Source organism: Calonectris borealis, chromosome 9 (genome assembly GCF_964195595.1).
Source record: "Calonectris borealis chromosome 9, bCalBor7.hap1.2, whole genome shotgun sequence".
Classification (NCBI taxonomy): Eukaryota; Metazoa; Chordata; class Aves; order Procellariiformes; family Procellariidae; genus Calonectris; species Calonectris borealis.
Window position 1 is genome coordinate 20631448 of NC_134320.1, and position 17776 is coordinate 20649223.

Genomic DNA, 17776 nt, shown 5'->3' on the forward strand with positions numbered 1-17776 from the left:
GATTAATGGTCCCCCGTGTTGATTGTTTTCAATTAATTCAAAGCCACCCAAATCTCATATTGATTTTTCTGTTTACAAATTAATCCTTCTTCCGAATATCACGGGAAATGTTCCACAGCGCTCCGCGAATCGGGGCGGTTTTTTTGTTGATATAAGGTTGGGTTTAGGATTGGGATTTTGAGTCGCTTTTTGTTTTGGTTTGGTTTTTTTTCAGAGTAATGTTTTTAAAAGGCGTTTGAGTTCAATCCAAAGACGAACCTCACCGCCACCAAAACGCAATTCCAGCCGCATCCTTGCACTCCAGCAAATTTCCTCTGCCATGATCAAATAATTATTTTTATTAAAGCAGTTATTAGGTTTATAACTCATTTGCCACTTAAATTTGTGCAACCAACCAAGGCGATCTAAATAGGTTTGAGTTGCCCCTTGGGTCCGGGATGTAAGCGGTAAGAAGGAGGATTAATTATGGGTGTGTGCAGCAATCGGACACAAAGGCTATCAAGTGGCGCGGGGGAAAGAAAGTGGGAAACTCGGAGCGGGGAGCAGCGGCGGTTCGCGCCTCCTTCCCCAGGCGGTGCCTGACACCCCGCGCACACCGGGCCCGGGGAGGACGGGGCAAAGCCCCGACTTCCCTTCTTTTGTTATTAAGCAGCAACGGGGCGAGGGTTGGCGCTGGGAGAGCCCCAACTTGTTGGCAGCAAATAAGGCGCTGTCAGGTGATGATGCTCCGGCGCGTTTGAAACATCCCGAAAACAAAGTGTAAACGATCTGTATTTTTCATATAGGCGCATCGATATGATCTCTTCTCTCCTATGTAGATAAGATCCGTGCTTTTGTGCGCGGGATGACAAGATCTGACCCCTGGAAACGTGCTCCAGGCACCCACCGGCATCTGACTGCTATTTCTAATGTCATTTATTGCCAACACGTTTTGTTATCAGCCGGGGTGGGGGGAGTTTACTCGGAGCTCAGGTAATAATTGGTTAGCTGTCAGCTTCTCCCGTTTAGCAGTATTCAGGCAAAGAATGGCTTTGCCAAACTGTTCCAGAAGCTGATGCTATTTGTTACCACGATTAGGGAAAAAAAAGAACTTTCACAGTAACATGGGTTTTTATAAGAAAACGCCGAGCAATTTTCCTCAGCGCAATGCATCAGCAAGTATATCCAAAAGAGCTTAATCTACTTCTTGCACGATAGGTGCAAGAGGAATCAGCAAGGGCTGTTCCGGGATGCCATGGAAATCCCGGCTCATTGGCTTGGCCGCGTTAGGATGAGGCACATTAAATGCGAGGCGGAGAGGGACAGAATCAATCAGGCCCCTTGGCTGAGGAGTGAGCCCTCGCTCTGGAAATAATTTCGAATAAAACTTGAGTAACCAAGTGTAACCATCTAGCTTCCTCTGAGCAGGTCGCAGAAGGGAAAAAAAAAAGATGAAGAAGAAAAAAAGTGACAGAAATAAGCCAAGAAAAAAACAATCTGGACCGAATTAATAGGAGCGCAAAGTTTTTATCCGTGTATAAGGATAATATACTAAGCCAAAGAGGAGACAGGTTATCTCTAAACAGGATTAATATACGTTCGTGTATAGGATTAGACCATCTCATCCATTTAAAAATAGTGTCTCTCCTCCACCCCACACCATTTTATTATTATATATATTAAAAAAAAAACCACAAAACCAAAAAACAAACAAACCAACTTTCCCCGTTAGGAGCGCTTGGAAAACGCATTTTATTAATCTAGAGCCCTTTTTTTTTTTTTTTTTTTTTTTTTTGCAATCAAATGCAACTGATGGCCCTGAATAAGCCGCCTTATGAGGAAACGGGCCATTTTTTAAAAACCGGTGATCAAAACAGATCTGTCTTCAGAGAGAGCACAGCAGATTTAAATGTTGGTCAAAAGGAGTCACAACTGTTCATTAAAAGCAAACCCTAACTAGGGCTAATGTATAGCCATTTTGTGAGCTCAGGACTGTGGAAAGAGGCAAAAAAAGTCTGAGAGTGTGAGCTGATGCCGTGCTGGCTGGCAGTGTGTGGTCTATTGTAGGGAATGTGCTTTTTCCACTGAACAGAGAGCCCCCCTCTTTTATTCCCCAGCTCTACTGCACCTGCACTGGATCAGGGAGCTACTGCCATTCACCACATCAACAGAGAAGACATCTCTGACAGCACTCAATTCATTACATTTCTTCCTGCTTTTCAAACCAACACACAAAAAAAAAAAAAAAAAAAAAGAGTATTGCCAATCAGTGCCGGGGGGGGGCAGGGAAGAAATCTTACAATACTTTATATTCGCCACTCATTTTGGATTTCATTAGTCAGAAAACTCACTTCTCAGCCAGTTACAACTTTTTCTTTCTTCCTTTCTTTCTTCCTTTCTTTGCTTAGGGGGCTGCTGGAAGAAGGAGCTGGGGCGAGTGCCATCTCCCTCCCGCGGCCGGGGGCAGCTTCGCGCCGGGGCCCCCGCAGCCCCAGAGAACAGAGCGGGGGGCGATGCCGGGTGTCCCCAGGAGAAAGAGCTACAAGTTTATTCATAATTCATGGTAGCAGAGCAGCCTGCTCTCGGGAGACGGGGAGAAAGAAACGGCCAAAGAGACCAAAGTGTCCTTCGGGATTTGAGGGGGGGACTGGCGGGGGGTGTTACCGTGGGTGCCCGGGCAGGGGCGGCGGGGCAGCTCCGGGGCCGGCAGCCACCGCGGGGAGGGGACGCGCCGGACCCCTAAACCGGGGAGAAAGTTGTTATCGGCAAAACTCCTCGAAAGGGACTCCGGGGAGTTTAGGGTTAGTTTGGTTTTTTCCAAAACCGTTTTTCAGAAGAATTTGCAAGCAAAAGAAACCGAGCCGAGGGGTTTAGATTCAGGTATTTGATCTCGCCGGATCCAGACATCTAATTAGAGTGGCCTCAGCGATTGAAACGGTGTTAATTCCCATTGTTCCCCGCTCAGATCCCTTGGCCCTCCACCGCTGGGCTACTCTCCTTTTCAAAATCCAAAATAAAAATCTTTCTATTTGAAAAAAAACAAAACAAAACAAAATAATCTGTATTTCCCCCCTTTCTGGCCCATTTTCCTCTATCGCGAGCAAAAGCAAACGCTTCTGGATATTTTTTCTCAGATGCTAGCAAAGAATCACACCCCCTCAGTGGGATCTTAACAGAAATAAATCACAAGGAGCTCTTGCCTACCTGAAAAGTAGGAGGAAATCCGATTGTCTGGTTTCGGGTGTAATGTGTGTATCGATAAGGAAGACACTGCTGTCTCAGAAACGGGACCCAATTAATCTATGAGTTTCTTTACATCAACCCCAGTTCGCATGTGTGCTTTGGAAATATTGATTCATGTGACAGGAAAGTCGCAACTAATGTGTGTGCATAACATGGGGAGGACACAGAGCGAGAACCCGCAGCAACGCAAACTCCACTCGCGGGAGAGCCAGATTGCTTTTTAAGCTAAAACTAATAATTTCATAACTGATTCACATTCAATCTGGCGCCGGTGACGTCACGGGACATTAGCATACGAGGAGGGATGAAGCCAGTGTGGCTGGAGTTGATAAGGTGCCTCCTGAGGAATTCGCTGCTTGTTTTAATACATTAATTATTTCTCTGTCTTCCGCAAGTTTTGCAATTTGTAAGAGCTTAAAGGAACCATCATTCCAAGAAATGCCAGAAGGACACGTTGGAGAGCTTCTCCCGTGGCACCCGCACCCCTGGCAGGAGCCGGGCAGCCGGGGGCAGCGCGGGGACGAGCCCCGGCCCCGCTCCCGAAAGTCCCGGCTCCCGCCCTGCGCGCAGCCAGCGGGCCCGGCCGCCCTGCACAGCGCTGCGGGCTTTAGTTCTAATTAAGCTGGACCCGGCCCCGGGCGTCCTTACTCGTCCGAGCGAGCTCCGCTCGCCTGGCCGGGCCTCCCCAGCGCCGGGGAGCTGCCCGCAGGAGAGGGGGCAAGTTTGCAGGATCAGGCCCGCAGCCTGGGATGTGTGTGAGTGTGAGTGTGTGTGTGTCTGCGTGTCCCAAGGCACCCCTCCGCAGGCTTCCCGCGGGAGAGGCTCTGCAGAGGCCTGTTTCTCTCCAGCACCCAGTGGGATTCCCTCCCTCCACCCCCCCGTTAATTGCGACTTGCTGGGAAAAAAAGAAAAAAAAAAAGCGCCCACATTACGTCATCAGCCCTAACTGCTGCGGAGATGATGGGGTCACCGAGGTCCTGGGGCGGGGGAGCCCGCAGGGGGCCGGGCCTCCCCTCCCGCTCCCGCGGAGCAGCGGCCTGCCCGGGAGCGGGGGCACATCCCGGCCGGGGGCCGGGGCAGCCTTGTGCCCGCTGCTGGGCTCCAGAGAGAGGGACGCGCTTTGGGGAGCCCAGAGGACACAGCCCCGCTCCGTGCTCCCGGGCTGGCAGGGCCCTCCCGGGGCTTGCCGGGGTCCCGGTGCCCCCAGAGCTTCTAGAAACCGGCGACATCGCCGCTGTGGCCCCGCCGAGCTCCGCCGGGCGCCGCGGGAGAGGCCTGGCAGTCTCCCGCCCCGTGGGGTGCCCCTCAGGGACCCTTCCCGCCCCGAGCTGCGGGCCCTCTCGCTCCCCTGAAGAAGTCAACCGCCTTGGAATAACCGCTCGGTGACTTGAGTCCGAAACGCACTTGGAGGGAGGGAGAGGATCTTTTATCGGCGGGGGGGGGGGGGGGGGGGGGGCGGGGAAGGGGATGAAACAAAACGCATAAAAGAATTTAAAAAAAAGAAAAATTAAAAGAGAGAAAAACACGCCGTAAAAGCTCTCGTCCACATGGCAGAGGTCCTGCGAGGCGGGACGCTGCACTGGTTCCCGCAGCCGGAGTTACTGGAGAGAAACTCCGGGAGAAACTTCCCCGGCCCGGCCCGGCCCGGCCCCGCTCCCCGCGCGCCCCCCCCAGCCGGGACCCCCGAGCACGGACTCCCCCCAGCGCTCCTGCCAACAGGTCTTCAGCGGTGCAGGCGTCTCCTGCGGGAGAGCCGGGCCGGCAGTGACGGACCTTCCCCTGCAGTAAGTGCCCGAGCCCGGCTCTCTATCAACGTTGCTAAATTATAATGAAAACTTACAGCTCTTTTCGGCGCGCCCCCTCCCCCCGCACGCACAGGCGCACACGGGTACAAACACAGACACACACACACAGACACGCACACACTCTCACACACACACTCATCACACATGCACGCACACTCGCACACTCGCACACAGGGCTCAGCCACAGCAAATCCGCTGCGTACTCCAGAAGCAAAGCTCAAAAATCATCACAGCAAGGTTTGGGGTTTTGCTTTGTTCCCCCCCTCCCCGCTCCGCCCGCCCGGCACCTGTCAGCGGAGGCAGCTCCGCCGAGCTCCGCGGCGGGAGCGCAGCAACCAGCGCGGCCGGGGAGCGGGCGCGGTCCCCGGGCAGAGCCGGCCGGGCACCCGGCGCGGGGGACGGATCTCGCCCTCCCGCTCTTGCACAGCCAAATGTGCAGCTCCGAGAATTTCCATCCCTGGGTTCATTTTCTTTTCAGCTCGCAAGTGAAACAGCCCCCACACTCACTTCAGCGCTGTACGTCCTCGCCAAGTGAATTGATTCCTTAAAAGCAAAATAGTACCAAACTTCTTGCAATTCCCCGTGCCATCGTCAGAAAAACTGGTTTTAATTACCAAAACTAAAATAGCGGTGGTGCTAACTAGCAGGCGATCAAACCGCAATCAAACTTCAATCTCTGAGCAGTTAGCTATAAACTGTCAGCAATTGAAAAGTAAACCTGGTGCACACAAAGGCTCTGTTTAATTTTCTTGTTGTAATGGCTCTAAATGAGGACCCCATCACTATGCAGTTAAGCGGTGTTGCTTGTCCCCCTGAGGCGCTGATCAGTTCTTTTTAATGTGAGAAAACTGGCAGCTCGAAGCCCGTCAATGGAGCTCCCACAACAAAAGTCCTGAAAAGCTGAATGAATTGGGTTTGTAATTACTGCTTCCCTCTCCCCCCTTGCAGCTTATCTCTTATTCATTCAACATATATTATTGTCACCTAATCGCACACTCCCAACATTTTTTTTTTTTAGTATCTACTACTGCGGACATGTTTGTTGTAGAAATTAAACAAAATAATCCTCCCTTCTCTCGCCCCCCCCAACAACAAAAACTCTGAAACGACAGTGTCAGGCGAGGCTGGCTGGCCTTAAAAACGCAAAGACGAAGCTCTCCTGCCATCTGAATGTCAGCATTTTGCATATATCCTTGTAAATCTCGTACGCACCGGAGCAGGCTTTAGATTTTAATATTTGAGTTAGATCAGGATTTAAATAACTGAAGTGTATCTAATCACACCTATCAGTAATGGGCCTTTTTCTTTCAGTGGGACCTATATTATATACTACTTAAAATGCTGAGCTATCTACCTCCTATTCGGAGAGAGATACACAGGTCTGCTGCCCGTTGGAGACGAGGAAGAATTTATCTGGAGAGAGAACACGCTGCTGCGGGGATCACCGCCACCCCCGATGTCCCACACGGCACCAGTGGGCATCTCAAAGAATAAAAATATGTTTTCAGCCAAGAAACGTCTGATGGCAGCCGCTCGCCCGGTCCCTGCCCGCCCGCGGGCTGGAGCAGGGGCTGCGAGGCAGAGACGCTCCCCGGGTCCCCCACCGCAAGAAGCTGTCGGTTGCAGAAATAAGTACAGCTATTACAACCAAATCTACTAACAGTCTAAATAATTAATTGAACCATTGCTCTTTGACCCTTGGAAAGTCCAGTAGGGACCCGTTTGTAGTAATAATACCCCCGAATGAGCCCTTGTCAAATATTCATTTAGTGGTTAATGTGAGCGATTTCCCCCTGGGACAGTCTGTAATACCAGCTTCCCAGCTTTGGCAAGAAACCCTGCTAATCTACCTCTCCAGTTCCGCAAAATATTTTAACACCCCAGTCCTTAAAAAGCCGTAAAAAAATCACAGGGGAAACTATAATCTTATCCTTGGGTTAATTTCGGCTCTGTAGAAGGTTAGCGAAACATTACACTGGCGCTCTTGGACCGAGCATCACCCTGGCTGTAAAGCACACAACGATTCACCGGAGGGAAAACACGGAGAACCCAGAAGGTCTTCAATAACCAAAATAAAAACGTAGCCACGAGCTCTGCTACACATTTCAGCTGCCATAAACGAAAGCCCAGGATAATGGCTTAGGTGTAAATGGGGTTATTGAATGGGTTGAATTTAAAATTAGCAGTGGACAATAGCGTTCCTCCAAGTAACACTTTAAAAATAAAATCGTTCAGCTGTACGTGTAAAATGCTTTGGGTTATCCTCTCTAAACGGATAAATGGATGGATGGATGGATGGATGGATGGATGTAAGGAATCTGTCCAAGAGAGATCAGGTTTCAACCACATATATTCCCCATCGTACTCCGAAATCTAAGCTTAAACAAATTGCCCATATAAAAAGTTGCTGAATTCACTAAGCCTGAATATGTGGCTTAGTGCCTTTTGTTTAATGGTATTAGCTCGCCTTCTCTATGCGAATTGTAAAAGGACCAACATTTCCAGCTACCCCCCTCGAATATTTTAGTTAGCACTTCAAAAAGGGGCCAGGTTTTATTGCTGTTAATTGGCTAAGATTCGCTTTTAAAAAATGGAATCGCGATATCGATTGGGCTTTTATTCCTGGTTCTCTTTTCTCAGCGAGGCGAGCGGGAGCGGGGATGTGGGCTCGTTACCACGTGAATAATCCCCAGACGCATTGCAAACGCTCACAGCTCTGAAAAAGAATATTTTGCTCGTTGCGTTAACGTAAAAGAAATAGAAAATGTTGGGAATCTGCAAGAATTACTGTGCTGCCGAAATATCGCGACAGTGCAGAATAAAAAGGACAAAGGGAGCTAAACTACAGAACCGGGCAGGGAGCAAAACTCCACATCGCCTAGTCTGGCAATGCTAGTTTTCATCTGGACAGCAGGCTTCAAGGATGGAGGCCAGAAGTGAGCCTAGGAAATAGCACTACCAAATAAAAGCCACAACCAGACAGGTAACTTTTTTTGTGTGGTTTTTTTTTCCCCCCTGCCTTCTTCCTCCCCGAGCTAAAGCGAAATCCAGTGACCGACAGGAAATACTAGAGAGAAAAGCTGAGCAACACTTGCCCCCATGCCGAAGTGCCCACTTTGTGCCTTGCCTAAGCCAACCATCACATCCTTTCCTTGCCATGCACAACACGCCATTAGCAGAAGACATGACCAGTTTGCAAACACAATGCCCCCAAATTCGTACCCGTTTTTTAAAAATTATTATTACTATTATGATTTGCATCTCCCTTACGCGCGTTTCCCAAGGGAAACCGCAGCCGCATTAAGCAGCACCAAACGCAGGGGCTTCGAGGGGAGGAACACGGGCTGCTGCTGCGGTTGCTTAGCTCTGCTGCCCACCGCCCCGTGCCCCTGCCCCGCCTGGGGGCGACGGGCCCTGTCGCCGGCCGGAGCGCGGCCCGCGGCCGCCAGCGCGCAGCAGCGCGGAGCCATCTCCTCGGCAATTGCGGTTACAAGTGTACAAAGTAAAACTCTACCTGGCACGGATGGCGGATCTCTCTCTCCTCCTATTTGGTGGGCGCCACCGCTTCTTTTTGGGGCTTGTGACCGGCTGCGGAGAGTGTCCGAAACGGGGCTTACACCGCGCTGGCAATTTAAGAAATAGGATTCAAGAAAGAGCTGTGATAAAGCGTGAAAGTCTCTGGCATTCGACTGTTTTTGTTTGTTGGTTCGCTTTTTGTTGTTTCTTACCTTTGCCCGGCCAAGCCCACCCCTGCCCCCCCCCCAACCCCCCACCTCCTCCTGCGCTGCCCAGAAGCCAGGAGAGGAAAGTTTGGGAAGTCCCGAACAAAGGGAGCGGGGAGTGCTCAGCCCCCTGCCAGCGCCGCGCCGCAGCTGCAGCCGCCAGGCCGGCCGCGTTATGGTTCTCAGCCGTGAAAAGCCGGCTCCCCTCCTGCATGCCCCAGAGGAAGAAGGCACCGTTGGGAAAAGAGAGAAATAAATTATCTGTATATGCAAACAAGACACCCGCTCGCAGTGCCCCTGGCCGGGCTGCCGCTCCCGCGCCGGCTCCGCGCCCCGCCAGCCCCCGGCTCGGCCCCGCCGGAGGCAACAAGTGGTCCACAGCAGCCGAGTCCGACCCCCCCTCACCCCATCGCACCCCGCGTCCTCGGAAGGGAAGGGGCTTGGGAAACGAGCGTCTCACTCCGCGTTCCCGTGCCCCCGAAGGAGGCAGTTATTCCATTAAAGCTATCGTACTTTCGCTCTCTCTCTCTATACATACATATAAAAATATTCATGCGTTATATATATTGCTGCATTATTTATCGTACTCGTTGGCTACGATGATACCCTCACTGCATGAATTATTTAAAAAACATCTTGCGTTAAAAAATAAATCCAAGACTCAAGCGGAACTTCAGTGTCCATATGTCAAAAATTTATTTATCTCAAACTGTGCATAATGGAGTAAAAACTTAACTTGAATATGTACCTGTTATAAGGATGGTATTAGTTCAAATATATACATGGACTGTCGGCAGACTGATTTCAAATAATACAGAGCCGAATCTTTAAAATACAACTACGGAAAATGAGAAAAAAAAGAACTTAAAATATCATCACAATAAATTTACAGAAATATTACAAACCATAAGAAAATATTTCAAACACAGTAATTTCAGGTTGGTGTGTTTTTTTTTTTTTTTCCTTTTCTTTTCTTTGAACAGGATGAAGTCTGGAAACAAAAAGTTATTATAAATTAACAAACGGCGTGTGAACCTGCATGGCAATTTTTGCTTTTTAACAAGAAGTAAAAAAAAAAATTTAGTACAATCTAAACGTTTGCCCTTTTACAGCAAACCAAGCCCATGGTTCGCAAGTACTCATCCTATCTTTTTTATCTTTTGTACAATTTCTAAAACAATTTAAATGTCCAAATGCTGTCAAATAATTTCCTCTCCTCTCGCAGCTGCTATAAATTCAGCTGCCAAAGCCACAATGCTCCAAGTAGACTCTAATTTTAAAAAATAATTGGCAAATTAGCGAGTTTGGGTTTTTTTCCTTCTCTCTATATTACCAATGGACATTCTGATTGCCATGTTTCTTTTGATAAATACTGTACAAAAGTTGCCTGCAAATATTAAAACATTTTCCTCTTCGCTCTTTGAGTCTAGCTCTAAATATTATTGGTAAAGACTTTTGCAAACTTTCTGCAAAGTTCCTACCGTTTTCACTAGAACTTTTTAAAAGTTTTATGTAGTTGCTTCCCCTCCGAGATCTATACAAGTTCCTTGTCGGTTTAATTTCTGCACCCCCCACCCCCAGTTTTCTCTGTACAAAAATAGTCCAAAAAAAAAAAAGTCCAGAATTTCTAATAAAAGTTTTTTTGTTGTTTGTTTGTTTTGTTTAGTTTTCCTTCCCCCCCCGCCCCCCCGGCCCCTTTGTCTTACATATGCGATAGAGGGAGTGTGCCATTAATGGCTGTGCCAGGAACAGGTGCACTCTGGTAGTGTTGGGACATATGAAGTCTGCTTGGGGCAGCTGGTTCTGGTACTTCAGCACCTGGTAGATACATGCTGATCATGTCCCGAAGGTCCCCAGCTTGGCAAGGAGCCCTTGAATGAGACGAGGAAGTGACTACGGGGGGACTGGAGCTGGATTCCGTCTTGACCACCGAGCCCATGGAGCCCAGGGCCATGCCCGGGGTCCCTTGCTGGGAGTAAGACATACTGTAGGTAGGCGATCCGTTCATGTAAGTCTGCGAGCTGGTCATGGAGTTGTACTGCAGGGCGCTCACGTCGTAGCGGTGCATGGGCTGCATCTGCGCCGCGTTGTGCGCGTTCAAGCCCGGGTGCTGCGGGTAGCCGAGCTGCTCTTGCATCATCCCATAGCCTCCGTTGGTCCAGCCGTTCATGTGCGCGTAACTGTCCATCCTCTGGTTCACCCCAGCTCCCAAGGTGGCCCCAACCCCTACCCCAGTCGTCATGGTATTGGTGCCCGGTGCCAGTAAGCCCCCTGGCAACGTGTACTTATCCTTCTTCATGAGGGTCTTGGTTTTCCTCCGGGGTCGGTATTTATAATCCGGGTGCTCCTTCATGTGCAGAGCTCTGAGCCGCTTGGCTTCGTCAATGAAGGGTCTCTTTTCCGCCTCGGATAAAAGTTTCCACTCCGCCCCGAGCCGCTTGCTGATCTCGGAGTTGTGCATCTTCGGGTTCTCCTGGGCCATTTTCCGCCGCTGGCCGCGGGACCACACCATGAACGCGTTCATCGGGCGCTTGACCCGGTCCGGGCTGTTCTTCTGGTTGTTGGCGGCCGAGTTGGAGTTGCCTGTGCCTCCCCCCGAAGTTTGCTGGGGGGCGGGAGGTTTCAGCTCGGTTTCCATCATGTTGTACATTCAAACTACTTTTTCCTGGAACCAGCCTTCAGCAGAGAAGCGAGGAGCAGCCGCAGCGAAGTCCCAAGCCGGACTTTTTTTTTTTTTTTTTTCCTAGGGAGGGGTAGGAAAGGGGGGAGGGGGACTCCCCAAAACCACACTTGGATCAAGATCAGGATCTTCCTCTTCGCTGATGGATTAATAATGCTAATAACTGCTATTATTACCGCCGGAGCCTTGATTTTAAAAAACTACTTCTTCCTCCTTTTTCCCTTTTCTCTGCCTGCCGCGCTCTCTCTCTCTCTCTCGCCACCTCAGTCTTAAAGAGCCAGCAAACTACTTTACCCCCTTTTGCAAACACACACACTCTCTCTCTCTGCCTTGACAACTCCTGATACTTTTTTGAACAAGTTAATAGACAACCATCCATGTGATGGGGGCTTGTCAGGGAATAAATGTGTTCGCCCCGGCCAATCAGCGCGCGGCGGCTCCGCCACTGAGGACAAGTCTCTACCCCTGGTTTTGCATGAAACGGGGCGGGGGCTCGGAGCCGCCGGGACGGCTCGGCGGGGGAGGCGGGCCCGGAGGCGGCCCAGGCAGCCACTGGGAAGCCTTTGTATCTCCCCTTCCAGCAACAGGTCACACACGCCTTTTGGAGGAAGTGGGTAAACAGCATTGTTGCTACGTGGTGGTTTTTTTTTTTTAAGTTGGTGTTGGCTTGGGGCTGGGAGAAGCCAGGGGGGGAGCGGAGCGGGAACGGCTTCCTCCCGGCCCCCACCCGCCCTTGCCAGTGCCCCTCGGGACAGAGGGGCCGCCCGGCTGCGCGGGGCCCTGCGTGTGCAGCGCTCGCCCCGTCCAGGCCGGCCCAGCGCGCCAAGCCCGGGCCGCCGCGGGCGTGGGGTCCCCGTCAAAGCGGAGCCCCCAGCCGGGTCCTGCGCCGCACCTCTGCCGGGCCGCCCTGCTGCCTGCCGCCGCCGGGGAGCCGAGCTCGCATCGCACAGCGCGGGGAGAGGCTGTGCCGTTCTCCCGGCCATCCCGCGGACCCTGCTCCATTGCGGCCGTTGCACATAACGCCAAGCCTTTCCCTCCAGCCTCCGGCCTCGGAGGATGGGGGTTGTCCAGTGCAAACACGGGTCCCCCAAATGCCATTCCTGCAGAACACAAAGCGGAGCAGGGACCCCCTCTGCACGGGCTGGGCAACGTTACCCCGCGCCCATTGTGCGAGCGCGGGCAGCGCTGGGTGGGCGCGCAGCGCGGGGGGAGCGCGGCCCGGCGCTACAAATAGGTAGTTTTGTTTCTCTTGTTGTCACTACACGGGCCGCACAAAGCCCCGGCTAAGTTTACTTCCATTCTCTTGTTGGGATCTTTGTTGCTAAAACGCACTTGACGACAAAGGAAGGAGGGGAGAGAGGACGCGGAGCGGGAGAGGGGGGAGCCGCTCGCCGGCCCCGCTCCACGCGCGCCGCCGCCGCGCCCGCCCCGGCCGCCCCATCCGCGCTGCCCCGTGCCTCCCCCGCCCCGACGGGGCTGCTCCGCCTTTCAGTCCGATCCCCCTCACAGCGTTAAGCCGGAGGGGGTGAGGGGCGGCGGGCACCCCCGAGCAGGGGGCCGGGGAGCGGGCGGGCTCGGCGGGCGCGGAGCAGGCGGGGGCCGGGGCAGCGCCCGGGCGCCCCGCGCGGGCTCAGCCGCGGCGCTGCGGCGCCCCCTGCCGGCCCCGCGGCGCCCCGGGCGGGGAGACGCCGCCGGGAGCCGGGAGCGGGACGGGGAGCCGGGCGGGGGGAAAAGGACCGGGCAATTACACCCAATCTAAATAATAATAATAAAAAACTGCCATCGAACAAGGATGCATCCTTTTCTGTTTGTGGATTATGCAAATAAATCCTATCGGGTTTAATGTGTTTAATTCGAAAATGTATATATAACCCGTAGATAAGTGATAGGTTAAACCGTCGAAAAATAGGTGCAAATTACGAGATGTGGGATATAAACGGACTCTGATTGTCCAGACACTGCTGAGGGTACGGCGGCTGTTTACTTTCTTATTGTTCTGCCTTTGGTCTGCAGTAGATAACGTTATTAAAAAAAAAAATCTTGGGGATAATTAAGTTTGGGAAAAAAAAAAAAGGGGGGGTGGCGGTCGTGTTTGTTCATCGTAACAAACTGATAACTGAGGGCTGGTGGTGCACGGGCAATGTGTTATTTTTGCTCCGGCTGTAGCTGCAGGAGGTGTGTGGGTTGCGTGGCCCGGGGCTCCACGCAGGATCAGGGTGGCGTGGGCTGCCCTGTGCACGCAGAAGGCCTTTCGGGGCCTGGCCCTTTCCTAATTGCGTTTATCATACGAATAAAGGATGGGAAATGCCTAGCAATTGTGTTATCGGGAGTATTTACAGCTCTATTTTAATTAACAGTTTTAATTATCAATGCAATAAACTATCTGGCATACATACATAATAATGCACCACAGAAAAGAAGGTGAGGGCGATGGCTCTTTTGGGGCATTTTCTTCCTTTCCTCTGGCATGGAGGTGTGCTAGGTTGGGAATATGTACACACACACAGGCAGGAGCAGAGACAGACCGGGGTGCTGGCTATAAAATAAAAAAGATTAAATGGTCCCCGAGTTTTCTGCATTAATGACAATAACACCAGCACTCTCTGGAAGAATATAGCCACGTTGGAAGGGAGGCCTGCAGAGGGATGGTTTAATCTGAGTGGATTTAAAAAATCGTTGCCTTTGGTATAATTTATGGAAATGAAAAGTGCTTACATTAAACAAACAGTCTGCAAATGTTCTCAGTGTGCTCTGCGGCACACGCACTCTTATTTCCAGGTTATGAGATTCTTAAAAAGAAAATGAATTTTAACTACTTGGATTTTATGTATTTATTGTTCTAATACTCCCCGATTTCTCTAAAAGCCCTAAGAATACAACCTATCGTGTTAACTGTATCGGAAAGAATATACACATTTTCATATTATTTTTTTCTTGAACCTACTAGTAACCAATCTAAAGCAAACTATTAAGCAGTCTTGTGGAGATGGGAGATTGCGGCTCCATTTTTTGTCCTTAGCTGCAAATAGAGGTTTAACTTGCAGTAATTAGGTGAGAACTAGCCAAGCATCTTACTATTATGATGCTTGTTAAAAACGCTTCTTTTCTGCATCTGCATTTGAGTGTGTTCCCCTCCACTCTTAATCTTCTTATGGAAATGAAGGCGAACGGCAGGGAACCTGCAGAGACTTAGAGAATGTCCTTGTTAACTGGAATTTCTCAGCATTGCTAATTAGCAGAGTTTGACGACCACCAGTATTGGGGAAAGCTCTGTTTAGCCACTCACAAACCCTTCCGAGGAAGAGCAGACTAATTTTATTTTGTAATTAAAATCTGAAAAGGGCCCTATTTGACAGTTAGGGCTATGAGAGTTTTATCTCCCTGTGAAATAATTACTGCCTTGATAACTCAATTTTCTGCAAAATGTCAACTGCGAGCTCCAAAAGTTTTAATTTCATTACGTTAAAAAAAAATGCGAAGACGAAAACGTACAGAGAAATTTCCTCTTCCCCCTCTGAAGCTGTAACAGCCCAGCGCTCAGGAGCCCAAGTTAGCCAGGGAAGTTTTAACGCACTAACTGTACCCAAATCTCTGGGGAATTTCAAATATCACATGGTGAGTTTGCTGTAGTGTCCCGAGGAAAAGTTGGGGAGATGTATACCCTGGAATGCCCTAGAATAAAAAACACATTTCGAGTGGGTACGGACCCAGCGAAGGGGCAGGGGCCACGGGCTGTGCAGGGGGCAGGAGGAGCCCCGCTGCCCGGCCCGCCGGGGCCGCCTTTCCCCAGCCTCCTGCACGCTCCCGAGATGGGGAAAATGCGAGATTTCCTCAGCCAAATAAATATCTCACACGGCGACAGACGGAGACCCAGCGACAACCGCCGGGCACTGAAAAAGAAGAGCTCAAATAAACTTCAAAAGTTTGGCGGGGCCGAGCGCGGGTGAGGGCGGCGGCGCGCCCGGCCCGCGGCCCGCCGGGGCTCCCCGCCGCTGCCCCGGCCCGGCTCGGGGCCACCCTCTCTGCGAGGCCCGAGGGCGGCTATTAGGGGAATCTGGGGGGAACCGAGGCGCTGGAGCAAGTGTAATCCACTCTGCTTACGTTTTGGATATTTTTTATTATTATTTAAAACGGTTTAATCTCCTTTTTGTCCCTGCCTGTCCAGCAAGTAGCCCGATTGTCGCTCTCAGAAGTGGCATTACACGTACAAACCAAGGAGGGGGGCGAGTCACAACCGCTCCCGCCGGACCCAATTTCGCCCAATAATTTCATTCAAGGGCTCTAAAGACCCTTGAAAGCCGGGGAATGCAGAGGGAGCTCCGCGTTCCCCCCGGCCTCCCCTTTCATCCTCCTTCTCCCTAATGAAACCGCAGGGCGAGCACACGTGCGGCCGGGCGGCCAGCGCACGGCCCGAGCCCTCTCCGAGCCGCTGGGCCCGGGGACGCGGGGGGACGCGGGGGGACGCCGGGGGACGCCGGGGGACGCGGGCGCGGCTCCCCCGCGCCGCCGATCTCTCCCCTAGCCCGCCCGCGGCGGCGGGTACCGCCGTGCCCTCCGAGCGGCCCCTCTGGCCACCTCCTCTCCCGGCGACCACCGCACGCATGAGCGCTGCTGCTGGGGGTTAGGGCGTTAAAAAACAAAACGTGGGGAGGTGAAAAAAAAATAGAGATAGAAAAATAAAAGGAACCGGCTCCACCTTTCTCCAGTGCTACGAGAAGCTAAATTTAAAAAATAAATAAAGCTCAGGTCCTGGGACGAGTTTAACGTACACAATAAACAGCAGAAAAGCCGACGCGCACACACCACACTCGAAGTCGCTTTCAAAAGGCTTCTCAATAAATGGAGAAGCCGATTGTCCAAACACTCTTCATAAATAGCCAACAGCCTCCTCAAACTCTCCGCGATTTTTTCCCTGCATCTGAAATAACACTCCCCGGACCTCCTTCCCAGAGGAGAGTATAATTGAAGCCCGTACTTTTTCTTACGTGACCTTAAAAATAAATCAGAAAATCAAGCCCCAGTGGCGAGGATAAATTCAGGAATTACTGCACAACATAACGGGGTGAAATTACAGTTGAATGTAGGCCCTTTAGCGGGAAGGCAGCCCCCTCGAGCAGGATTCTTTAGCAGTCTATTTAAAGTTATCTTTCCTTCCTAGTTTTATAAGAACAAATGAGTTTTCTTTTCCCATTGTAGTTGAATGAACTCATGTATATTAAACACAAAACCCCTCCTGAAGAACGCTAACTGCTTTGCTTAAACCCACAAAGGCACAAAAATCCAGAATTGAAGGTTTCCAATTCCTGAATAAGTCCCCTTAACTCTCTGAGGCTCGCAGGAGAGAGAGATTGGGAACATTTTCTCAAAGTTTTAATGCCTGGAAGGGGCTATCTCAAAAAGAGATGTATTGTCTTTTGCTAAAGTTGAGGCTTCTATTTTATTTCCCTCTTTCCCCTTCACCATCTTTGCGTTGACTTAAGAAAATAATGGTGTAAAACAGTGTCTGTTCATGGGATCACACGTGTGGCCCAAATCAAATGAAGTCCTCTTTAGCCCCAGCGCAGTTTTGATGGAATTATTCCGGCTCTTCCATTGAATTCACACCGTTTCCCAAAGAAGCTCTGGCAGTTTCAATGTGAACGCCTGAGGCACAGCCTGGAGTGCTTCAAGGTTGCTCCTCTCCTCAGCGCACCTCAAACCCTGGCATCCCGAGGCATGGTTTGAAAAGTACATTAAAAAAAAGAAGGGAGGGGGGAAAAAAAAAAGCGCCTTTTCCAGTGATTCTCAGATCACTGACACGATCGCCCATAATGGAGCCAAGACGGTGACTTTTATCTCGTTGTTCCTCATAGTCCTTAATTTGGAGCTCATTGACAGGACAGACGGTAATGACACTTTCAGAACTGTTATGGTCTGGAGTGACAATCTCTCCATCTCGCCTATGGTTTATTGACACCACGGGCTCATTGTGTCAACTTAGGCTTGCGATTTCAGAATTCTCCAGCGACGGGCTCGTTGGGGGGATTTTAATTCAAATTATAGACTAGCTGTCTATACTGTGAATTCATATTTAGACGGTGCTTAATATTTAGACGGAGCAGAGAGATGGTGCTATAAATAATAACAACACCACTTCCCATGTGTCTATCCACTGTCCTCCACCCAAACACCTGAAAGAGCCTTTGCCGGAGGAAGCCCGAGCGAGGAAGGGAGGCGAGGGTGCCTCAAGCCGCGGGAGGGGAGAGGCAGCTCCCCCGGGGCAGCAAAGGGGAAGCCGGCTGCCTCCTCAGCATCCTCCACCCGGGCTTAGGCCATGGACGTGTGCGCAACCAGCGGGGACGGGAGAA

At 51.1% G+C, this 17776-nt stretch overlaps 1 protein-coding gene and 1 long non-coding RNA gene across 3 annotated transcripts in view; both read right to left on the reverse strand.

Annotated features, from left to right (window-relative positions):
• LOC142085416 (uncharacterized) overlaps positions 1 to 17776 on the reverse strand; it is an 80244-nt gene that overhangs the window by 13860 nt on the left and 48608 nt on the right. The gene's annotated exons all lie outside the window — the stretch shown is intronic.
• On the reverse strand, positions 9424 to 12091 carry SOX2 (SRY-box transcription factor 2). 2 transcript variants are annotated; one of them, XM_075157313.1, is made up of 2 exons: positions 10456 to 11800; positions 9424 to 9740 (listed from the first exon to the last, which is right to left on the reverse strand). In XM_075157313.1, exons 1-2 carry the CDS (start codon positions 11397 to 11399, stop codon positions 9647 to 9649), a joined length of 1038 nt encoding a protein of 345 aa, XP_075013414.1. In that variant the 5' UTR covers positions 11400 to 11800; the 3' UTR covers positions 9424 to 9646. The 2 variants fall into 2 exon arrangements, with proteins under 2 accessions (XP_075013414.1, XP_075013415.1); XM_075157314.1 differs by lacking the exon at positions 9424 to 9740 and having other exon boundaries at positions 10426 to 12091.